Here is a 23,903-nt window from a genome sequence, read left to right as displayed (position 1 = left end):
GAGCACAGACCCTCCCATGCTGTCATCACTGAGCACTCATCCCCACACAGGACAAGAGAAGCTCATGGCCAGCTCCACAGACCAGAGCGGAGGCCCTGTCAGTGTCCATGTCCATGTCTGCCCGCAGCCACCACCAGCACCCAACCGTGGTGCTCTGCTACTGGGCACGCTGGCCCTTCGGCACTGCGGCTCCTGTGCGGGGCTCCAGTCCCAGAAAACCACAGACCCTGTCACTAGCATGTGTAGTGGCTCACAGGAAAGGGACGTGTTGCTTCTGTGTGTGGCTAAGACCCTCTCTGGTGTGTGATGTGGACCTGCCACAGGCAACCCTGCCACCCCTCCCTGCTCGTGGCGTCTACTCTACAGAGCTTGGGGCTGGCAGGACACTGCTGAGCTTGCTGTTATACTGCCTGGCTGACGCTCAGGAAGGCCTCTGGCCATGAACAACTTAAACTATCTCTTCCAGGCCAACTACAATAACACCTGCACCCAACAGAAACAAGGGCAAAGAATGATTCTTTGATGACAAATACAAGTAGGGGGAAAAAAAGGAACAATGTTCAGTGACTTTTAAAAGCATAAAATGACTGAGGTGACCTTCCACTTGCACTTCCGCGTACCACAGCTCATCCGGGTGTAACACTCAGTGCTCACCAAACGCAGACAGGCCGCTCGTACCTTTTAGGCGACGAACGCTCTGCTGCCAGGTATAAATGGGCACGTTTCCTGCCACATCATAGGACAATACGCATCAACAGGGAAGCTACAAACACCAACATCAGAAAACAAGTGACACTAAAGCCCACACCTGCTAACCCAGGAAGTCCACCTCCCTCACCCTATCATAAAGAAGCATTCAAAGAGGCACACGGAACCGTGTCTGTGGGGGCGTGTGTGGCATTATCTGCACTCGTGGCCCAGGGACAATGACGTGCCCAGGGAGAAACAGGGGCCTGAGAGGAGGTCAGGACCGGCTCTAGGACCACACAGGGTGCATTCCCACAGACAGCAGATGGACTGAAGAGTCAATCTGTGCTGATAACTGAGGATTGTGGAACAAAGGCTGCACTGCTGACACGTCTCAGAAGCATGGCCCAGCAGCAACACAGGAGGTGGTCCAGAGCCGGACACAAGTGCCAAAAAGAACAAGCCTTTGGCAGCAACTCAGAGCAACCTAGACTCTGTCTCATCCACAGCCAGGGCAGCACAGCCCATCCCTCGCTACACTGAGACGAATATAGGGTGGACACACAATGACACCTCAGGAGGATGTGCCTGGTGACACACCAAGCCGTGACCACGACACATGGCGAGCACTGCGAACGGGGCCAGGGACCAGGGCCACTGGCGGTGCAAACATCCCTGCCACTCCTCTCGGCCATTCCGAGGACTCCAGCCTCAAAGATCGCCAGCGTGACTCCCAGAAGGGCCCTGGCTCCTTGGTCACAGGGTCATGCGGGGTCTGTGACAGAGGGGAGTGGCAGAGGGGAGAGGCCACGAACACGTCTCCTCAAAGCCGACTCCTCTCTCAGCTGTAATGAGTGCTTTGCACCTCGAGGAGGAGGCATCTAAGGGCATGCTCAGGGGGATCTTAGGGGAAATGCTTTCTCCAAGGTTCTGACCAAAGCAATTTCAAGACGAAGCTATTAAAAAGACTCACAATAGAAGTCATCCAATATTTATAATGCTAAAATAATCTCAACCATCTGACACCCAGGACTTTTTACTATGCTTTTAAATTGTAATATAATACAGAACATTTCAAGGTCCTGGTTTATGGACAAAAGAAGTATTAAAGGAACCGACGAGATAGCTCAGCGGTCCAAAGCGCCTGCTTAGGCAAGCTTAGGCGGGTGCAGGGGACCTTGGTTCAGTCCCCGGCACTACACACTGTGCCAGCCCTGCCCTCAGGGTGGGCTGAGCTGCCCCCCAAAGTAATAGGGAAAGTCTACAAGAAATATAGTAAGATACTACATGGACGTAAACGAGCCAGCGCTTATTAGATAGCTTCTTTCCTTAAAAACAGGTGACTAAAAAAATTGAAGTACACATATGAACACTAGGGAAAAACAAAGGTGATTTTAAAAGAAACTTGCTGTTCTGAATCAACAGCCAGTGTGACTCAACATCCTTCTTACTTGCACTGAAGGCAAGGTACAGACAGGCCTTCTCACAAAAAATGGATGAAGCTCAGAGGTGCGTCCCACCCCTGCCAGCCTGCAGAGCTGGGCAGGCTGCTCCCGGGCCGAACCTCTCCCCCGAGCTGTACCTGGCATGCTCCTCAGCAACTTCGCATTGCACATGTGCCCCTTCCGGATGTCGGTGAGGATGTACTCCATGCGCTTGGCCCGCCACAGGAAGTTAAACACCCGCAGGTAGTGGCTCATGCACTCTCGCGTGAACACCTGGGGAGCAGAGAGGCTCATGGCACCAATGCAGGGAACCTGCCCACGCACAGCCGACTCCAGGAAGTCCCTCGGCATGTGAGTAATATCTGCAGCGGCACGGCAGTACTACAACAGCCGCAACTACATGCCAGGCACACTTCCGCTAGCGGGGGCAGCTAGGGCAACCGGCTTAGGGAGACACCATCGGTATCCCGAGGACGGTGAGCCCAGCCCACGTGCAGCCAGTGCGTGGACTCCTCACCCCAGCTCCCAGGGTGAGGCCTCTTTGGGGATGGCTCCAGGGCAGGCAGGCCTCCTACTGGCACACCAACTGCCCTCTGAGCACCTCCACCTAACTCACCTTCCCACACAAGTGACAAGCCCTGGGGTGGGGACCATGCCAGGCTTTCCTTTCCTGCCCAACCTCGCCTGTGGTAACCAAACATGAGCATCAAGGACAGACCAAGTAACTGTTTAGCCTGGGTATGGGCCATGCACAAACAGGTCAAGGTGTTCTGCAAACCAGCACAAGCCGCCCTCCACTGGAGCCAGGGCCAAGGGTGCACTGGCTGCCACTCACGCCCGTCACACTATGGTGCCTGGTCAGACACCCCTGGGGCTGTGCTCTCAGCTCTGCTCCGAGGGAGCTCCCTCACTTACCTCGTCTGCACTGTGCTTAGGCCCCTCCTCTATGTGACCCAGCACACAATGTACAACTGACAACCTAGCTAGTAGTGTACAGTGTTATAAAATAACTGGGTTACCTAGCTAGACGTTGCAGTTCACCTACTTGGTGAATAATCAAGGCCATTACCTCTCCTGCAGCATCTTTGGGTTGTTTTTGCTTCTCTGGGCACCAGGGACAGAACCCAGCAGTGCACTCGGTAGTGCACACACCCAGCTCTGCTCTGTCTCTTCCATGCTGTGGCAGTAACAGGTGACTACACAGACTGACACGCATGACAGAGAAGTCCCCGGTGTAAGTCATGCACCTTGGACTCAGAACCATTGACTGCCACTTAGGGTAGGGTCCAAGGAGGGGAGGTCCCTGTGGACAGACCTGCAGCCAGCACTACGGGCAGCAGTGCATGGAAACCGGGAGAGCTGGGACCTCACAAAAAAGACACTGCGCACAGGAACACATGCAGCTCTGTGGCAGGCTGGGCAGACCTCCTCGAGTGGGCACAGACACCTACGGCTCGGACTCCCACTCCCCCAGCGGGAATGGGACTTGCACAAACGATCAAGAACCACGAAAAGGATGAAAGCCGCACCCGACTGCTGCTTCATGGAGCATTTCTCTTGATAATTAAAAGAGTGCAGCAATTTGAGTGATACAAAGGACTGAGGTAAGCTTAAAGACATGCTGTGGTCAAGGAGAACACATTCAGGCCTGAATAAAGAAAGGAGCCGAGAAAGAGGCATCTTAATTGCAGACACGTAAGGGCACCGCGCCTGGTCGACCTTTGATGATTTGGGAACTGTGAAAAGAAACAGTACTTTCCTTCACACATGGTAAAAGCGCTACGAACAATAGTGCAGCTATTTTCTCATCAGTTTAAATGAATACTAAATATCAAATTTTATCTAAGTAGCAAAAATACGATTCCCCTAAAATACACTTTATAGTTCCTTTGAAATTATCCTAAATTAGTTGCTACAGTCTAAGAATAATGGAACAAAATGAACAATCCATTTATTAAGTACTCACTGAAACCTATGATGGAACAAATGATATTTTTAAGAATTATTAAAATAATAGAGCATTTCTGCTCTCATTAATGATTATTTAAAACACACACAATTCTGGCTTAAGTGTTCATTCAATGGATACAGCCTTGATGTCATGGTAACTGTAATCAGAACTTCTTTAAGAAGAAAGCCATTTACAACGACAGCATGCTCCGCACCTACAGCTGCGGGCCACACGCACAGGGGCCTCACCGTGGCAATCGGGCCATCCACGTGGTAATCCAGGCTGAAGACGTCCCACCCCGTGTCTCCAGGAGAGACCTGACAGCAAAAGAAACAATCGACTGAGCTGGGTGTGAACAACTGTGACTGCTGGGGAAAAAGAGAGGCCTAATGTAAGTATGGCCTGTGTGACAACGCTCCCTTTAAAAGGTGGACCCTTGACGCCCAGCCTGAGAATAAATAAACCCCCCTCACTGCAAGCATGTTTAGCTCTGAAAGCAAGGCATTCCCTTTCTATCAACCTGGAGGGAGGGAGGAGGAAGGCAGGCAGGAGGTCCCTCCAGAATCCCTTACCCAGCTCCGCCAATACTCGTGTTACACCCGTGCACCGCACCGGTGAGCAGCTCTATCTGCTGTGTGTCCTACCGCACTCACTCTGCAGCACGACAGAGGCCGTGAGCTTGGGGAAGCCGAGCCCAGCAGCCCAGAGGCACCCCCTCTGCGGAGCGGGGACCCACTGGCTCTCCAGGGACAGGCACCGCAGGGCAGGGTGCCCGCAAGCCAGGTTCTGGGACTGAGCAGGCGTGCTGAGGAGCCTCCCGCCTGGCGAACCTACCTCCAGCAGTCGCACATCCAGCCTGCGCAGGATCTCAGGGCTGTCAAACTGCGCATTGGTGGCTCTGACGGCAGTTTCAAGAATTCCAGTCAGGTTATGCTGATACAGGGTCGTTGCTGGACGGACAAGTTCTGGTCTTAACAAATTTTTAAAAATTATTACTTGAACTTCTAATGAACTTCAGAAAAATTTAGAAATCAAATTATAAAAACCGAAAAGACAAATGGGACCAATACAATGTGATGTTAAATGATCCATAGTATTAACTGCACATAGGGCCTACCAAATACTTTTAGGTATAAACATGTCTATAAAATCTCAAGCCAGCCACGGATAGCTCAGCAGCATAGGTATCTGTCTGGCAAGTGCAAGGTCCTAGTTTGATCCGCAGTACCAAAAAAAATCTCATGCCGTATGGCTATACTCCCAGCACTTGGCAGGCTGAGCAGGAAAACCGCTGCGAGTTCAAAGCTAAACTGGGCTACATAGTGAGCATGAAGCCAGCCTGACCTGTACAGTGAGACCATGTCTCAAAAAACCAAAACTAAATAAATAAGCAAAAATTAAAATAAAACCTCCAAAATGTTCGTTTTGAGTCAGCCTAAACTGAAGGTACTCAGATATACTATGCATGTTGGTAAATCACATTTTCAAACCTCAATCTGGACTATGAGTAGCACCAGCCACCGTGATTTCCTGCAGAGGCCCAAGAGGAGGACAGGTCTTTGCCAACAGAACTGAGACATAGGCATACCCACGTGAAGGGATGGCAGCGGCACCTCTAGGGGCCTCACAGCTGAACGACAACCCCCACCCCCACGTCTGCACAAGCGCTGCCAATGCTGTCCTGAGATGAGGCGGAAAGACAGGAGGAAGAGACTGCTGCTCTCAAGGCAACGTGCGGCACGCCGCCATCAAGCGACACGGCTCCCTTTAAAAGGTAGGCCCTTACAACAGCCCCGAGAAGAACTCCACCTCACATCGAGAAAGCAACACCTGATACATCCAGCTGCGGCCAAGGCACACAAGCAGCGAAGCCAGTGAGGCCTTGCACCCTCACGTACTGCCCTCAGGCGAGGCATCTCCAAGCACACCCCAGACACCTGGTGTCCAGCCCGGCAGCCAGGCCTCCTTTACTCAGGCGAAATGTTACTCAGTGGCCACACTGCCGCTCCCAAGCTCATCCAGGTGGGCAGGGGTCGGCTACTGCTGCCGAGCCTCTCACACTGTGGTCGGCACTTGTGTGCCTGAGATGGGCCCTGGGGGCAGCCCCCTCCCCGGCCACCCCACAGCACCAGCACCCACACACTCCTCAGCTCTGCCTAGATCTTTGGCCAGACCAGCATGGGACACCCAGTCACAGTTGAGACAGTCACTGAGGCAGGCATGTGCCAAAGCTCGAGAAACAAGGCCTGAACAAGTGCTGGACTGGCACAGGCAGGACTTGAAGGACTCAGGTCCACGGTCCTCAGCCCCTGGGACACCAAACCACAGTCGTGGTTCTCGAGAACACCGGAGTACAAGGCCCTGCCTCACGTGAGCACACGGCCACATCCCATCAGTGCAGCAGTGCTAGCCTGCCCTCAGCCCAGACCCTGTCTCTGGAGCAAGAGGGTGCCAGAAGAACCCAGCGGGGAGAGCAGTGGTCTTGTTCTGCTACACCAAGTACCATTAGCTAAAAGGAGTGATAAAAGCACAACGTACAGCACAATTTCTGGTTAATTTCACACTACAGCCAAAGCTGACTGTGATCTCTCCAGGCTCCTTGGACTGTGTCACTGTCCACGCCACAACCTCATAAGGACAGGGACACAGGGTGTCTCAGACAAAGCACAGCACAAGGCCAGTGCCTGCTGGAGACCCCAGTAAAACAAAAGGACCTCAACCTGCAAAAAGGTCACCATTTTACCTCTGTAGATTGTGCCTTACAAACATGATGAGAATTCAACTCATCCCCTTCTGATGCCACAGATTCTTTAAACAGAACTGGTCAAAACTTTTTACGCTAAAAGGAGCACATATTTTATAAAAATCAAAACCGTCACAGTTCTTACTTCAGCAAATCCATTAAGTGCCTGATAAAGTCTCCCTGACCAAGAAGCAAGTACCGCCTCATGGCCTGCATGTGGTCCAGCAAGCTGTACTTCTTACTGAGAACATCCAGTAGGTATTTGCTGGTCTCAAAATAAGCAGCATCAATTTTCCCTTGAAATGCATTTTCTAAATCTGTGAATAAATCCGCAGCTGTAAAGAACAAAGGGGAAAGCACACATACACATGTAATATGTATTTACCCAGGACGGGGAAGCAGGCGCAGACAGCAGCTCACCTGCCGGCAGTGTCCACAGCGGACCCCACCCGGCCAGCACAGCTGCACGGTCGGCTGGTGAGAGGAGCGCAGGCCCAACACACTGACACCCAGCGGGACGGAGTGCAGCTTGGCAGCTGGGTCCACGGGGAACTGGTGCTGGGCTGCTCCTGATTCCAAAGATCTCTGCCATACTGGGACCAGCCTGAGTCTCACTAGCACTCAGTCACCCCACTTGTCAAAACCTGTCCCAAGACCAACTCCACCCATGTGTGAGCTCCACGGCCCAGCTCAGCATCCTACAGTGAACTCCAGGCCGTCGCTGGAGACTGTCCAGGCAGCAGAACCAGAACACACAGCAGCCTGGTTCCAAAGAGGAACGCAGCAACAAAGTGTTTCCATAGCTCACTACTAAAATGAGATAATACAGAGACTACAGATATAATAGAGCTTTTATAATGCTAATTTACATCTGTGCAGCTCAAATGGTTTATAAAACATATCTGAAACATTATATTTCACTTAAGAGCACATTAACACTTGCGTAGAAAGTAATCCCAATGCTGAGGCACAATCTAAGATAGAGAAAGGTGAAATACTTGATCAAGGTTACTCTGGAATGCCAAGGCAAAGCTGTGGTTGCAACTTGAACCTCCTTCCATGACCCGTGTTAACCCATGTGAAGGGACCTGGACGCTGGAGGATTCTCTGTTCTCCGGATGAGGCCAGTTGAAGTACCCATCCAGCTTTAGTACTCCTGCCACTCCTAGGTCCCCAGAAGACCACAGACACATGAGGCCTGTGGCCAGCACAAGCGAGGCCCTCCCAGGCTGACTGTGGTCCTCTTTCCAGGGCCCTGGGCTTCACTCCTGTTGAGCTGCATGGCCATAAGAATGTAAATACCCCCCATTTATTTGTCATTGGAGTCATTACACTTGCGAATCTGATGAAGAAAGTGTAAATATTAATCGGTTCCAGCCCAGAGCAGCCTCACACTCTACCCCTGGTTTCAGCATCCCTCAGACGTCACCCCTTGCATTTCCCTCTGAGCTCTTAATTAATACTTTTAAATCCTCAAAAGTTTTGCACAGACAAATACGCACTTGACATCTTCCAGTGCTTTGTTTTATTAGTAGTCTTCTGAGGTTCATACCTTTATCTTTCCACCACACTACAAACACAGCAGCAGCAGAAAGCTCATTGTACACAGACACTGGCCATAGTAGAGGACCCAAGGAGCTGTAGGAGTCACCACCAACAAAAAAGTAACTGAGATGCACCAGTAGGGGGCCAGCAGCCACAGCAGCAGGAGTAGAGTAATTCACAACAGTGGCCGAGTAACAGCAGCAGCAGTGCCAACATCACAGCACTCCACTAGTGGCGTAACAGCAGCAGAACTAACAGCATGAGCAGCAGTAGTGATAACAGCAACAGCACAGTAACAGCAGGAGATGCAGTACAATGGTAACGGCAGGGGTAATAACAGTGCAGAGTAACAACGGAGTGGTAACAACATAGTAACAGCAGAGTAGAAGCAGCACAGAGTAACAGCAGTAGAGGAAGAACAGCAGAGCAGCAACAGCAGCAGAGTAGTAATAGTTCTAGTGTAGTAACAGCAGTAGCACTAATAGGAACAAGGTAATAACAGCAATCGAGCAATAACAGTGATGAGGACCAATAGCATCAGAGAACTCATAGCAGCTGAACAGTAACAGCAGAGAGTAGTAAGAGCAGTAGTAGAAATGGTACAGTAACAGCAGCAGAGTGGTGACAGCAGTAAAACAGGACAGCAATAGAATGGTAACAGCAGAGTAGTCACAGTCTAGGGCAGTAACAGCGCAGAAGAGTAATAGCAGAGTAACAGCAGGAGAAAAAGCCGGCAGCAGGAACGGCACACAGCAGTAACAGAAGCAGTAATAAAAACAGAAGAGTAAGAGCAAGGAAGTTGCAGCAGGAGAAAAACAGCAGCCGAACAGCAAGCACACAGAGCAGGAGCAGCAGCACAGCACTGAGCCTCAGGAGAAACAGCAGCACTGCAGCAACAACAGCAGAGCGCGACGGCAGCAGAGGGGTGACAGCAGAGCAATGCGAGCAGTGAGGGGGCAGCAGCCCCCGTCCCCTCGGGAACGCCTCCCTCAGACGCCAGCCACACTGACTGTGCTCAACCTGGAACTCCCAGCTGACATGTGCGTTACCACTGCGTGGTACTGGGTGTGCAAGGCCTACCAGCGGACTGCTACCAACAGCATAAAAGGAGATCCGGAGGGGAGGGTGGTGTGCTACTGATGCTCCTGCAGAAGCTTGCCACACTGGCTTTCCTGATGTAGACTTGGCTGCTGCCACTGAGGACGGCTATGGTTCTTTGCGGGAGCTCTGGTCCTTACCTTGAGCAGCGCTTCCTTGCTCCAGTGCAGACCCCTAAGCCGGTGACACACATCCTTCATCCTGCTGGTCAAGACCTTCTCCCACCACTGACCCTTGGGCCTTCCCAGTGCAGATCCTTTAGAGACTGCAGGAAACATTGTCTGGGGCTCTAGGCCACCAGCTGGACTTGTGGGAGACACTGCCATGGCTCTAAGTCTTCAACTGAATTTGTGCAGTGTTGTCAGCAGGGTTTGCAAGGAAAACAACATAATACAGGATACTTAATTTATAAGATTATTTTACAATGTCACCCAAAGAGTTGTATCCAGAGGGAGTGCAGGAAGTCTGTCCACACGGTAACAACCAAAGAATCCAGCTGAGGGCCTGAAGCCATGACAATGTCCTGCATGAATCCAGCTGAAGACCGAGTGGAGACCAGGAGCCCACGACAACGTCTCATGCAGGCCTATTTCACGGAGCTGTGCTGGGAAGGCCCAAAGGTCAGGGGAGGAAGCCAGAAAGTCTGTGCCAGAGGGATGAAGGATCCGTGCAGCAGGCCGAGGGATCTGCGCAGGAGCCAGGAAGCGATTCTTGAGGTTAGGGCCAGAGCTCCTCCAGAGGGGACAGCAGCCATTCTCAGCGACAATAAGGTCCTGAGCTCTCTGACAGGCACAGCCGAATTCATCAGGAAGGCTAACATGACACGGTCCTCCAGGAGAACCAACAGTTCTCACAGCACAAACAGCTCCCAACAGCTTCTCTTCTTCTCTTGCAGTTCTGCCCCATATGCTGCCAGCAACAGTCCTCAGATGGGCACCCACACCCAGCACCACGCAGGCTCAGTTCAGCTGGGTGCTACAAGTGGACACCAGCTGTCAGTCTACCCCATGCAGGAGGACACTGCTGTGGGATCCAGGCCCGCAGCTGGATTCTTTGGGTCTCCAGTGTGTGGACAGATCACCTGCACTCTTCTGCATTCGACTCTGGGTGACTATTATAAAACAACCCTATAAACGATGCGTCTCCTAGTAAGTGTACTCCCTGTGAACATTGGCAATCGCATCCTCTCCGCACTACACGAATGCTCTGTTGGCTCTGCCTCTTCCACCCTCTTCAACATGGGCATCTCTCCCCCAAAGCTGTTCTTGGATACATCTCCTTCTCCAGGAGCAAACCCAGAGGCTGTGGAAAATTCTGCACATAAGAGCAGCAGGCATGAGACCACAGCAATCCACAACCCCGGGGGCATGGCCCTGACTGTGGGACTCTCTGAACATCACTCCCAATACAACGTCTCATGCAAAGTGAACTCTGAATGCGCCTGCCTAGGCAAGTGCAGGGACCGGGGTTTGATCCCTGGCACATTGCCATACCGGCCCTGCCCCTAAGCACAAATCTGGGTGTGGTGGTGCACATGTGTAATCCCAGTGCAGAGGAGGCTGAAAACATGGGGATCACTAGAGTCTGAGCTGCATAGTGAGACCCTGTACCAAATACATAAATTTAAAAAAAAAAAAAAAGATAGAAAAGTAAATAGCAAATATAGCCAAGACTAGAAAGCCAGACGAGTAAGTTAGCCAGACAACCTACAGACAGACCACTGAAGCTGGGGCAGGCAGCAAGAAAGGAAATGTGTGCAAGGGCCACCAGGGAAGGAGGAAGCACAGCATCACAGTGCAAGGGGACTTCAACCAACACCCTGACACAATAATCACTCTTAAATCTCTGCTTTCCTACCGAGTATGGAGTCCTAAAGTGTGGCTGCCACTGGTGACATTCACCCACTTCTTATTCTGGCACATGTCACTTCGCAATTAGAAAAAACGGTACCACAAACCACTAAGCAGGATAGAATAACCGTACCCTTCCAATACCTCCCTACCTGCTACCTACTGTGTCAAGGGCGTTAAACAGCCATAGAGTAAAGGATACCGTGTATGACCTTAGTGACTCAGATGAACTTTAAGTCCTGTGCACTTTAAACTACAGATGTGTGAACGTGCGTATGTAACATCACCACTGTTACCACCACCACCACAGCACTGTCACTGAGACCATCATCCAATCACATCATCACCCCCAAATCATCATTATCCATCCCCATCCCCATGGCTTTCATCACCGCCCCCTCCACAGTCATTCTCATTGACCACATACCATCTTGGGGTGACTCTGCAGATTTGGTCACAGCTATCATCTTTGTAGTGGGCGTCTGATCATGACAAACTTGATGCAAGAAATTTATTGATTTTCCTATCAAAAGGACCTGAAATGAAAAATATCCTACAATTATCTTATATCAAGCTTAAATAGTCATCAACTACTACAAATATTCTACAAATGTTATAAATTAGCTATAGAGTAAAAACTACATAACCAGGGCTTCAGATCTAGTATCAAGTGAACTCTCATTAGCAAATGTGTCAGCAGGCTGACATCCAGGTGACGCTTATGTCACCTCATAACAAATAAGCTTAGAGGGCCAGGGAGATGGCTCAGTAGAATAAGCACTTGCCTGGCAAGCACAAGGGCCTGAGTTCAGTCTCCGGTTCCGGAAAAAAAAAAAAAAAAAAGCCTAGAATGCAACAAATCTATCTGAAAATTAGTTTTGCCATGTGACCCCAATAGAGCAGTGCAGCGTCAAAGCCGCAGACTTCTCCCCCTACCTTCCTAGACTGATCCATTGTCATAAAAGACGGAATCATGGATTTCCTCAAAGTGTACTTGTCATGCCACAGTCGATCAGTTTTAACCGTTGGGTCTGATGCTACAAAAAACTGAAAACAAAAGTGCATCATTAGTAGGTAACAGTGCGAGCTACTGGCTAAGCACCAGCCAGGATACATTACTCTAGGAAGTTAGGCATACTGGACAGAAGCCTAAGTTGAATTATATTCCTAGACTTTTAAGACCAAATTACAACAAAACCAAACCGTGCTTTTCTTGGCACCTAGGGAGCCTCGTTACAAGTAAGGCTCAGTGCTGCCTCTGCCAAGCACGTGTGAGGCCACACAGCTGAGGGCTTCCCTCAGGCCCCGTCACCTACCCTACACTCAGCTATGCCTCTGGGGCTTGCCTACCCTTGCTGTCTACTCCACAGAGCTCCAGGGCAGGGCCCACGCCCCACACTGTGCTCACAAGCAGGCCCAGGCCCGACTACCACCCAGAGAACCTAGCTGGCACACACACGGACAGTGGCAGCAGCAGCCAGGCTTTGTGGCTCTCTCGGGAACCCCGGATCAAGAACCTGCTCCCTCAGGCAAGCTGCAGCACCCTCTTCCCTTCCCAGTACCAATCAGCAGCATCGGAAAGGCCCCCACTGGTAAGGAGAAAAGTTCTCTGCCTCTCCCACACTCACACCCTATGCCCGTCCTGTCATGTCCATCAACTTGCATCTAAAAGCAGAACTGCGGAGTGAGGCCACTTCAAGCTGGACAGACACACGAGGCCGCCCTTCCACACCTGTGTGTAGACATGGGCAGCAGCAACCTTGAGCCCGAAGCCTCACCGGGTTCAAGTTTTGCAGGCCCTAGGTGCAATCAGCTGTCCTGCATCGTTGCCTGCTTGACAACAAATGAAGCTGTGCACAGTCTCGTAACACTGTTGCCCTTGCTTTTCTTCCTATGAATTTTTTGTGCCCTTGACCTATCTACCAATTTCATCATTTTTTTCTTGCACTACGCAGATTCTCTGTACATTAGGGACAGTGACTCATCATCACAAATTTAATTTTGCTAGGCTAATTATTAGGCATTGTTTACACTACATTCTGTGTTTTTATTTGCTCTGCCCCAGGAGAGTGGGGCATAAACATAAACATCTGCATTCCTCCCTAGCTTCTGGCCCTGTTGGACAACAGCCACATTTCTGGGCTACAGAAATGCTCCTGTCACATTCCAGCAGTGTGTCCACCATGTCCTGTTCAAGACTGGCTCTCAGGAGGGCTCAGGGGATGCTGCTGCAGGCCCGCAGGCCTCTGCTCCTGCGAGACTTGCTCTTGCGTGCTGGACAGCCCCATTCCTTCAGCATGCTCCCTCACAGAGAAGCGCAGGAGTCCCTGCAAGCCCTGTCCTCACCTTCCACCTGGGGTACTTGTCATGGTCAAGTGCACCAGAGTTTGAGCCCTGTCACACCCTCACACCACTGCCTCTTCCAGCAACAGGGAGCTCTGCAGCTGCCCTGAGGTCTCTGTCTGGACAGCCAGGGCTCTTCCTCGCTTCCTGGTACTCAGGGCTCCAGCTCATCTCGTCTTCAGGATCAGCCACAGCACCAAGGCACACAGGCCTCCTCTAACAGAGACAGAGCCATAGGATCCCAACCCCCACGCTCAGGACCAGAAGCCTGGGCAGAGTGAACTGCAGCTTTGCCCCATCCCCCAGACCAGAGTTCACTTAAGTCAAAGCTTGCCACAAGTGCCTGTGACCCCCAGATCAGCAGTAGGGGTGACAGCCACCTGACCGGATGTGGCCACACCACAAGATGGCTCAAAGAATGTTTGGAGTATTTCAGCAATTACAAAGTAACACGGGATACTGATTTCCTGGCAAAACATAAGAGACCAAAACTAAACCCAGAAGAAAGAAGACTCCTCCACAGAGCAACTTCCTTATAAGAACTTGTAAATATAAAACACTGTCACTAAGGTATGGGGCGTGCTTAACTTGTTTTTTGAAAGACACCATTCTTATGTAGTTCAACATATTCAAGGCTGCAGAAAAGTATGCAAAATGCCATTTGCTTTATGTAATCAGGATAACACTAGCCCTTCTGATAAGAAAATGTCAAAAATTATTACAACAGTTTCATTTCTGAACACAGAAAATTCTGCATAAAAGAATCCTTGTTTTCCTGGAATAGAATATTCTTGGTCAAGGTATATCACTTCCAGTATACCCCTACAAAACCAAGTGACAATATTAGTCATTAAAAATAATATTAGTCATTAAAAATAATAGTATTTAGTCATTAAAAATAATAGTATTCTGTAAGCTTTCACAGCCCCAGAGATTCTGAGGAAGAACAGTTATGTCACACATGCACAAACAAGATCTGACACCCTACTCCGGAAAGCCAGAGCTCATTGACCCTTCATATAGAAGAATATTATTTAGTGGCAAGAAATAATATTATTCATTTCAAGGAAAAAAAAACATTATGAAATAGGATACATAGGGCACATATAATTAAAAATGGGCAGACACATAAACATTATCTGTCCACAATAAGATTCTTGGTGAATAATTTTCTCCACTGTATGTTTATATAATCAAAAGGTTTAAATTATACAAACTTTTATATCAGAAAAAATTACCATTTAGGGCTGGTGAGATAGCTCAGTGGTCTAAAGCACCTACTTGGAAGAAGCTTGGCAAAGCACAGGGACAGTGGTTCGATTCCCAGCACCACATGCCAGCCAGCCCCGCCCCCTGGTGGGCTGAGCTGGCCACACACACACATACATAAATAAATAAATAAATGTTAAAAAAAAATTACCATTTAGAAAAAGAATCAATAACCACAGCCAAATACTAAATATGTTACCAACTTTTTTTAATAACATAATTTTCTTTCTTTCTTTCTTTTGTATTTTAGGGAAGGGTCTACAGGGTGTTCAGGGTCTCACTACTAGATTGGACTCGTAGTGATTCTCCTGTTTTCAGCCTCCCAAGAGCTAGGATTATAGGTGCATGCCACCACGCCCAGTCTAATAACGTAATTTTTAAGGGCAATTAATAATGTTTCTTCCTTCCTCTTTCACAGAAATTTACTAGGGAGGGTAAATATTTAGAGACAAAACTTGAATGAGGCCCAGGTCTTCCCTGTGAGCCCCAGAACAGCCAGGCAACATCAAATCTGTACACATCTTCTCCTCTACAATTAGGCACACAAATAAATGCCAGTGTTCTTATGAATGCAGGGGGGATTGCCACACTTTATTTTCAATTCAAATTTACCCTTCAATGAACAAAGCATTCATTGATCTACTTCAGACTTTTTAAATTTATATTACCTTTCTAATTTAAAACACATAACTAATGACTGCTTAGAGAGAGAAAGAGTTGCACTCTGAGGTTATCATCTACTTAAATTACCCCGAATAAAAACTAAAGTCCATCACAAGAGCTCTGGGAATGGTCTCTGAGGCTAGCCAGTCACAGCAATGGACTGCTCTGCAGCTGGCCATTCAACAGATTAGATTAATTGCATATAAATTGCATTTGTCTGTCATTCACTTAAAAAGAACCTTCAGTTTTTACAGACGTGCTGCTTCTCCAAGTCCAACGTGCTGGACTGCAGCTGGAAGTCTACCAGTGTGAACAAGAGAAAATTCAATGGAAACCGTAAGAGACCCTCTGGCCACGTGGTCTCCCTGAGGGCAGTGGCTCCGCCAGCAGAGAGCAGTGAGCACAGAGGCCCCGTGCTCCTCTGGAGCAGTGACAGAGGGAAGGCCCAGGAGCACGGAGCTCCGACAGTTTTTATTGCGCCGGTGCCCTTTCCACTTTCAGTGTTCCGTCAAACTCGGAGGGAGCCGAGGGAGAAGCTGCAGCGGCAGTGGGCTGTGATGCTTGTCACTGGCTGGGCGGACGCCACGCTTCCGACTAGAGAGAGACCACAGGGAGGATTTCTGAGCAAAGGATTTGTCCCCAGGAATCAGACGTGGAGGGACGGAGCAGAAAGATGGGCTGCACCTCGGCCACTCTGCAGGCCACTGCACGAGTCCCCCAGACTCCCCTGGGGACGTGATCGGGTTGGGACTCTGCCATGAAGGCCACGCATGGGTGAACTCAGCAAGGACAGTGTCTCCTGGGGACAAGGTCTGCTGCCCTGGTTCCATTCGGCAGCACCAAATGTGTCACCTGTTTCGGTGCCAGCGTGAGTGGAGCTGTCCCCCTAATCTCCGTGTGGCTGCTTGCTGGCAGTATACAGAAACACCGCTGGCTTTGGTGACTGATCTCGGGCCCTGCTCTCTGGTGCGCCTGTGTATTAAGACACAGGTGTCTCCCTTTGCCTTCCCAGATCTACACACTATGTGTGTGTTGACACAGCTCTCCTGCTTCCCCACCTGGATGCTCTGCTGCCTCCTTCCTGCCCAGGGCTCCCACACAGCGCAGACCAGGGCAGGGACGGTCGAAGCCAGCCACCTGGCCGCCCTTCACCGGTGCCATGCAACCATCAGTTCCAGAGCCCCGGAGCCACTTAAGTTGCTTTCTATGCTTCACTTGAGTGCTTTCCTCAGGAAAAGGTGCTGAATCTCATCAAGCGCTTATCCAGCATTCACCTCGAGGGCTGTGTGTCTTTTCCCTTGCTTTGCCGCCGTGTGTCACACTAACAGCCTTCTTTGCACCGAAGGGCAAGCCCTCTTGGCCTTGGCTGAAGTACCACCCTTTCCACAGGGCTGACCTGTTTCCTAGGACTTTCGCTACCTAGGATTTTGTATCTGCAAGCATGAACAATACCGGCACCCTCTTGTTACTGCTTGAAGAGTTTTGCAAAACTGCTGCTAATTCTTTACACACTTGCTTAGTGTTCACCAGAGCAGCCAACTGGCTGCGAACCATTCTTCACCGAAGTTTCTCAATTATGGATTCAATCTCTACCTATGCAGGCCAATGCAGATGGATTTTGGTAGTCCCTGCATTTCTAGGAATTCTCTATGGTTTTATTTATCTGGAAATCTTCACAGGGTTCTGGATCCCTCTGAGTCTTCCCACCGCCAGAGCCTGCACCCGCCCCCGCCTCTGCTCCCCAGTGCCCAACGAGAAACTGCTGGTCTCACATGTGTTTCCCACTGCTGCTGCACCAAACACTCCTCTGGCTTTGGCTATGTACAGCTAATCACGTCTCTCCATTGTGGGTCTCTTCATTTACATTACCCTGAGCTTGCTGAGGCCCGTGGACCTATTGATTCGTGACCTCCCTCCCACATCCTCATTCCATTCCTGACCTGCGTGCCACAGCACACCCGAGCGCCGCTCTCTTCCTGCCCCCTTTCCCTCCTGGTGACTCCTTCATCCTGCGGCCACTGCTTTCCGCTCACTCCACCCTGCTGTGGACCTGCGGACGACTCCTCCATCACAGGGCTTTCCGGTGCCACAGTCTCTGCTTCCTTATACTCTTTCAACTGCTATCTCTTGACTGACTTTTGTATGTTATCAGTTGGAGCCAAAAGAAACCAGGGGAAGACTGGATTAAGTCAGCTTCAGAGGTCTCACTGAGCTTAGTCTCTCTCTAAGTGTGCCGGAGCCACCTAAACTTCTCACATTTATTGAGGGCTACAGACAGGCTAAGGAATGTGTGTAACTAATTTGGTGCAAGCAAGCTGTTACTTACATCGCCTTCTGGCATTCACCAAGCTCTCAGTTTATGTATTACGAGTTGGTAGCTTCCCAGGTAAAGGAACAAAGGACAGGGCACCTCCTCCCGGACTCTGTTACTGCCTTGTCTCCAGCTTGCCAGAATTCCAAGGGGTCAGTTTCCGTAGGCTCTGTTCTTTGTTCTTCACACCCACAGGACACTAAGCTTCTGACTCTTATCACTACAACTGATATTCTACTTTCTTTGATTATGGAAAGTGGTACTTCCCACTCAGATATCCCATAAACTACCTCCTATGAAGTGAATTACACAGCTCCTGTACACAGACTGAAAAAAATTAACATGTATCAGAAATGAAAAGAAAAATCCTCAAGTCCTAACATAATGATCAAGCAGAACAATTCTCAGGCTGGTGAGATGGCTCAGTGGTGTAAAGCACCTATTTAGACCAAGCTTAGCAAAGCACAGCGACCACGGTTCAATCCCCCAAAACCACAAGCCAGCCCCGCCCCCTGGTGGGCTGAGCTGGCCACACACACACATAAATAAATTTAAAAAAAAAAAAAAAAAGCAGAACAATTCTCTGAACTAACAGATACATATGATAAATATATTACTTAGAGAACTTTTCTAAAATTAAAGACAAATAAAAATTTGTAAACATAGGGTTTACCAATCAGAGAACTGGAGGGGTCAGAGAGATAGCTCAGCAGTCTAAAACACCTGCTTAGGCAAGCTTGATCCCCAGCATCACATGCCATGCCAGCCCCTGCCCCCAGGACGGGCTGAGCCAGCCAAAAAAAAAAGAAAACTAGAAATGTCCGAAATCTACAAGGAAATGAGGGGCCCTGACACCACGGCCCCAACTCCATGGCCCTAGGGAGCCCTCAAGTGTCAGCCTGGTTCCTCAGGATTGGCAGAACCTAGAGTCACACATTTTGCAGGTGTCTGACTTCGGCATGGCCCACACAGGATCCAGGGGACAAGCACCACCATTGTGCGCCTTGAAAGATGGAGGAAGAAGGACCGAAGCCAAGAAGGGCCCAGGACAGAAAGCCCCAAAGCACCTGAACTGGGGCCAGACTGCGAGTTGAATGACCTCAAATATGTGAAAGCTGAGCAGGAAGTGCTGCCCACGTGCCAGGACAAGACCACACTTGCATCCATATGTATCAATGCCAGGAAACATGAAGCACGGACCACAGCAAAGGAAGACCCATGCGCAAGGTGTGTGGGCTGCGCATGCTGCAGAGCAAGCACTCAAGTCCCCACCCAGACTCTGGGCTAAGTACCACCTATCCGAAACACAGGGGCCAGACGCGTTGGGATTTGGGATTTGGGAATACAGACACTCCTCCTTTTACACTGTGGTAAACCTGTGATAGATCTGCTTGAGGGAGGGCTCCAACTGGCAGAATATTCTTTTACACGTTTGCAGCAGGGCCATGCTTCCTAAGTCTCACTGCCAGGCAACTTGCAGCCCGGGGGCACATGCATGACCGTCCCATCACGTGGCCTTTATTAATTTCATTGGTGTAATTCCATGGGTAGCACCAGCAATACAAGATGCCCACGGGATGGTCTTACCCCTCCCACTGGTAACTCAAGCCAGCACCCACTGCCCAAAGGGAGCATGTAAAAGGACACCCCCAATATTCAACCCTACAGAGAACATATGCCCTATCAATAGGTATGCAGCCAAATACAAACCGATCTGTCCACACAGTGAGTGACGTAATACAAAGTAATGAACGACGGACTTGTGTGACACAAGTGCACACACACAACCCACCATGCGTCTCCACCGCAGCACACAACGCAAAATCACACATAGGTGGTTCTGCTATAGTGTTCATTTTAAAAGTAGTATTATAACTAGCACACTGGTGAGTAGACAGCGTTCTGGGCACAGCAGTGTCCACGGGGAGGAATACAAGCCTGGCTGAGACACAGCCCACACAGCACAACAGCCCCACCAGCTAGCCTGCTGCTGAGGCTGCTCGAGGTCAGGGATCACCCCCCGCCTCCCAACCCCCAGCCACCAGTCTCCACCCTCCATGCCCACATCACACAGGACACAAGGGCTCAGCCTCCCACGCCATCCACTTAAGCTTCATTATAGGAAGATCCTAACTTTCTGGTGCTTTTAACCTTATTAGCAAGTCTGTGAGTATGACACCCCCCACCAAAGCCCTAGGTTTTTCACTGTGCAATTCTTGCATCTGTCGATTTTTTGGGGGAGGTAGGGATACTGAAGACTGAACTCTGGACCTTGTGCTTGCCAGGCAAGTGCTTAAGCCAATGAGCTATACATCCAGGGACCAACAGCCCAGTGTTTTTTAAGAACACACATACATTATAGTAGAACTGACTTATCTCACAAAACAAATAGACACATACACAATTTGCTTCATTCCAACTCTTAGCACCAGAGGTGATCAAAGTGAATTACGAGTAACCACACATGAACCTGCACATTCAGCCTCAGGAAGCCCAGACCTACTCTGCCACCCCCTGGCTAGGAAGCCTTGACCAGGCAGCTCGGCCCTGTTGAGCTGGGAGAACTTTCCACCAGGTAATTACAACTCTGCCAGCCAATGACACATAGCTCTCAAGGCACTGAGCAGATGCACAGAGCGCGCCAGCGAAGTGTGGGCCCCCGTTCAGATGACCACAGGGAACCACAAAGAAAGTAGGCCTCACCTCGTGGTATGTGTCCTCGAGCTCCCCATCATAGATCCAGCGGTAGAGGAAGCTCAGGACTGGGTGAGATACCAAGCTCAAGATGTGCTGCACCAGAGACCGCATGTACGGGTCTCCTGTCTTTGTGTAGGCGTGGACAGCAGAGGCCAGCTCCCCTCCTTTTCTTCCTGGGGAAATGAGAGAAGAGACGAAGCACCCCAGTGAACATCACAGCCCAAAGCCAGCACTTTAAACCAAGGCCTCTGGATTAAGCCCATGTGCTTCCTGCCACTGGCAGAATGACACTTTACATGAGCCAGAGACTCCTACTCCCTTCACGACAGCAAAAGAGATGTTCAGCTGCAAAAGTAGCAAAAAGTGACTTGAGATCGCACACCCTTCTTACTTTTTTTTGAGACAGGCTGGCTTTGAACTCACTATACAGCCCCACCTGGCCTGAGCCTCCCGAACGCTGGGATCACGGGCGTGCGCCAGGACGAGGCCTTGCCACACCTTTTGGACCAAGCTTCATACTTCACTCTGCATTCAGTATGCACAGCAGCAGCACTGGCTCTACGGCCCACCCTTCCGCTACCCCAGGCTTACTGCACTGTCTCCACTCCCTACAACTCCTCCACCAAACCTCAAAGGCAGTATAGGACAGCCCAAGAGAAGTTCTTGGAAGTGGCACAAACTGCAGGTGGAAAGTTCAGAAGGCCGCTGGAGATATAAGGAACTTCCAACACGCACAGGACAAAGATGGCATGACCCGCCCAGGAGAAAGGAGGCAAAGTAGCTGGGGAAGGCTGCTGGGCACCAGCAGACAGAGGACAGGCTCAGGCGCGGCTGGCAGCTGGACCACACATGGACCTGCAGGAGCTCCTTCTCCATGTCCTCTCCCTAACAACCTGCGCCCCCACATGGACAACTGTGGACCCGCTGCAGAGGCTAGCGCTCTTGTAAGCTTGCATGAGTAAACTGTGCCGGGGAACCTACGGCTCTCGAGGGCGCAAAAGCACAGCACACACAGCAACCCACAGGACCTTGGCAGTGATCCACAAGGGCCGCCAGCGTCTTCAGTCGTATTCTGGGGTCATAGGTCCACACCAGGAGGCGCCGCAGGGTCAGACTACTCTCAAGTCCCAAGTTGACACCCTGATCATCCTCTAGTTGCAGCTGAAAGACAACATGGAAAGTCCAAAACCCAGTCAGATGAACTCTGAATGAGCATGAAGTGGCCACAGGGAAACAATGAGGCCAGCAGTCTCCTGAGAAACTGACTGTGCTTTTAAGACAAGGCCCTGAGAATGAGCAATCAACTGGCTCTAGGATCAATGAAACTTCATAGCTCTTTGGCACTAAGAACACTTCCAATACCGACTGCTATGCTTTAACACGCAATATAGCTTAAACACCCTATGAAGTTTCAGTTTTTTAACTCTTTAAAGCTGGCAGGAACGGAAATGAAAGGATGTTACCTGGGAGTGCAGGACGGAGAGCAGCCGGTAGTACTCCTGCAGCTCCTGGTGCAAGGCGGCACAAAAGCTCTGTGTGGGAGAGCAGACACAGATGCTGCCCAGGGCTGCGCAGGCATGGGCGAGCAGCGGGGCAGCGGGGCTAAACTCTGCTTCCACTCACGGTCTGCCTGGCGGCTCTACGGCCACAACATACAGTCCATATGTCAGATGAGTGTCATTCCTCAGTATAGAAGAGCATGAACCTCACAACGGGAAAAACGTTTAATACAGTGTGGCTTTCATGACGCTAAAAGGAAGTGTGATCACTTTTGAGGAATGATCCTTTATTCTGAGATTAAGTCCTTCTAATTTTTCAGTTAAAATATAGCTTTTTAAAACGCACTTAGCTGACAAAACTTAAAACCTGACAACTCATCACCAACCCAGTCTTGCTGTGGCTTACCCTGGCTGTTTTCCAAAGCACAGAATTAAAATGCTCTGTGCACATCCAGCCTTAACACTGATGCAGGCCACATCAGGACAATGCCGGAGGTGACAGGGCCCCCACAACGTGCACACAGCCCAAGCACAGCCCCTGCTGGGGTGAAGCTACACAGCCTGCTGGGACCCATGGCCATGCTTCGGCATACTCTGATGCGACACAGGAGTGCACGAACCAGCCGTGCTTTCCTGCATGTGCACTCTGCGCTGGGACTAATGTGGCAACAACAAAAGGAAGCACACGTGTACGCATTTTTCAGGCACGAGACAGCTTGACAGCAAGACATCCAGGCTGGAACGCCCTAGCTGTGGCGGTCGGGCGCACCCTAGTGAGAAATCCTGGGCTCCCACTTGAGGGTGACTGGGTAGCTTCTTCAGTCTAGGGGGAGCAGCCCAGAAAATACAAGGGAGGCACCTGGCAAAGCTGGAGGTCACCACTCTAGGTGCCACACAGGAAGACCCGTTCCCCAGGACCCTGTATGTGTAAAAGTGTTGCTGTTGATGGGGAAGGGTGGGAAGGGGATGGGGGAGGGGCTGACAGCGAAGGTAAAGTGACAGGAGATGAGAGACAGGAGCTCCCTGTGCTGCTGCATGGACTGCCACAGCTGATTATCACAGACTGGACATTGCCACACAGCCACGGAAAGGGACTCTGAACACTGTCGCCATGAGAGATGACCACTGAGGAGGCAGGCATGGCTGCCCTGACCTGGACGGCACACAATGTGTTCCCGCACAGAAGCATCACCTACCCCTCAAGTGTGTACTATTTAACCTGCCACTCTAGTAACGCATTTAAAGTATCTGCACAGTTGGGACCACTCATTCTAGCTTTCTGAGGAATCTCAACACCGATTTCCATAGTAGTTGTACCAGTCTACACTCCCAATAAAGTGAACAGGAAACTCACAAACTGGGAAAAAATTTTAGCCAACTGTCCCTCAGACAAAGGACTTCTATTCAGAACATAAAACGAATTAAAAAAAATCAGGCCCCCAAAATTCAAAGATCCAGTCCAAAAACAGTCATCTGAGGTAGATACACATTTTTCAGATGAAGAAATACAAATGGCAAACAAATGTATGAAAAAATGTTCAACGCCACGGGCCATTCGAGAAGTGGAAAGTAAAACAACACTGAGATTCCATCTCACCCTAGAAAGAATAGCCATCATCCGGAAGTCAACCAATAACAAGCACTGGAGGGACTGTGGGGGAAAAGGAACCCTTCATAAACTGCTCAAATAGAAGGAACAATTGGGATGAGGGAAAAGAGAATGCAAAGCAAAGGAAGGGAAAAAGAATAGCTTGGATAATTGTACTGCTGATTTCTGCTTGTCTTTTTTTTTTTTTTTTTTT

At 50.1% G+C, this 23,903-nt stretch overlaps 1 protein-coding gene across 1 annotated transcript in view; it reads right to left on the bottom strand.

Moving 5' to 3' along the window:
- Positions 1 to 23,903, bottom strand: part of Tubgcp3 (tubulin gamma complex associated protein 3) — a 55,417-nt gene that overhangs the window by 11,425 nt on the left and 20,089 nt on the right. The window contains exons 9-17 of the mRNA XM_004631165.2: positions 22,066 to 22,134; positions 21,631 to 21,763; positions 20,609 to 20,775; positions 12,256 to 12,366; positions 11,747 to 11,855; positions 6,972 to 7,161; positions 4,918 to 5,053; positions 4,332 to 4,400; positions 2,270 to 2,405 (exon numbers count right to left, since the gene is read on the bottom strand). Coding sequence (XP_004631222.1) covers positions 2,270 to 2,405; positions 4,332 to 4,400; positions 4,918 to 5,053; positions 6,972 to 7,161; positions 11,747 to 11,855; positions 12,256 to 12,366; positions 20,609 to 20,775; positions 21,631 to 21,763; positions 22,066 to 22,134 — 1,120 coding nt within the window. The remainder of the gene's footprint in view (positions 1 to 2,269; positions 2,406 to 4,331; positions 4,401 to 4,917; positions 5,054 to 6,971; positions 7,162 to 11,746; positions 11,856 to 12,255; positions 12,367 to 20,608; positions 20,776 to 21,630; positions 21,764 to 22,065; positions 22,135 to 23,903) is intronic.

This window comes from Octodon degus, unplaced genomic scaffold, assembly GCF_000260255.1.
Source record: "Octodon degus isolate 3935 unplaced genomic scaffold, OctDeg1.0 scaffold00039, whole genome shotgun sequence".
Lineage (NCBI taxonomy): Eukaryota > Metazoa > Chordata > Mammalia > Rodentia > Octodontidae > Octodon > Octodon degus.
Note: the sequence above shows the minus strand (reverse complement) of the source record. Positions and strands in the feature narration are given on the sequence as shown.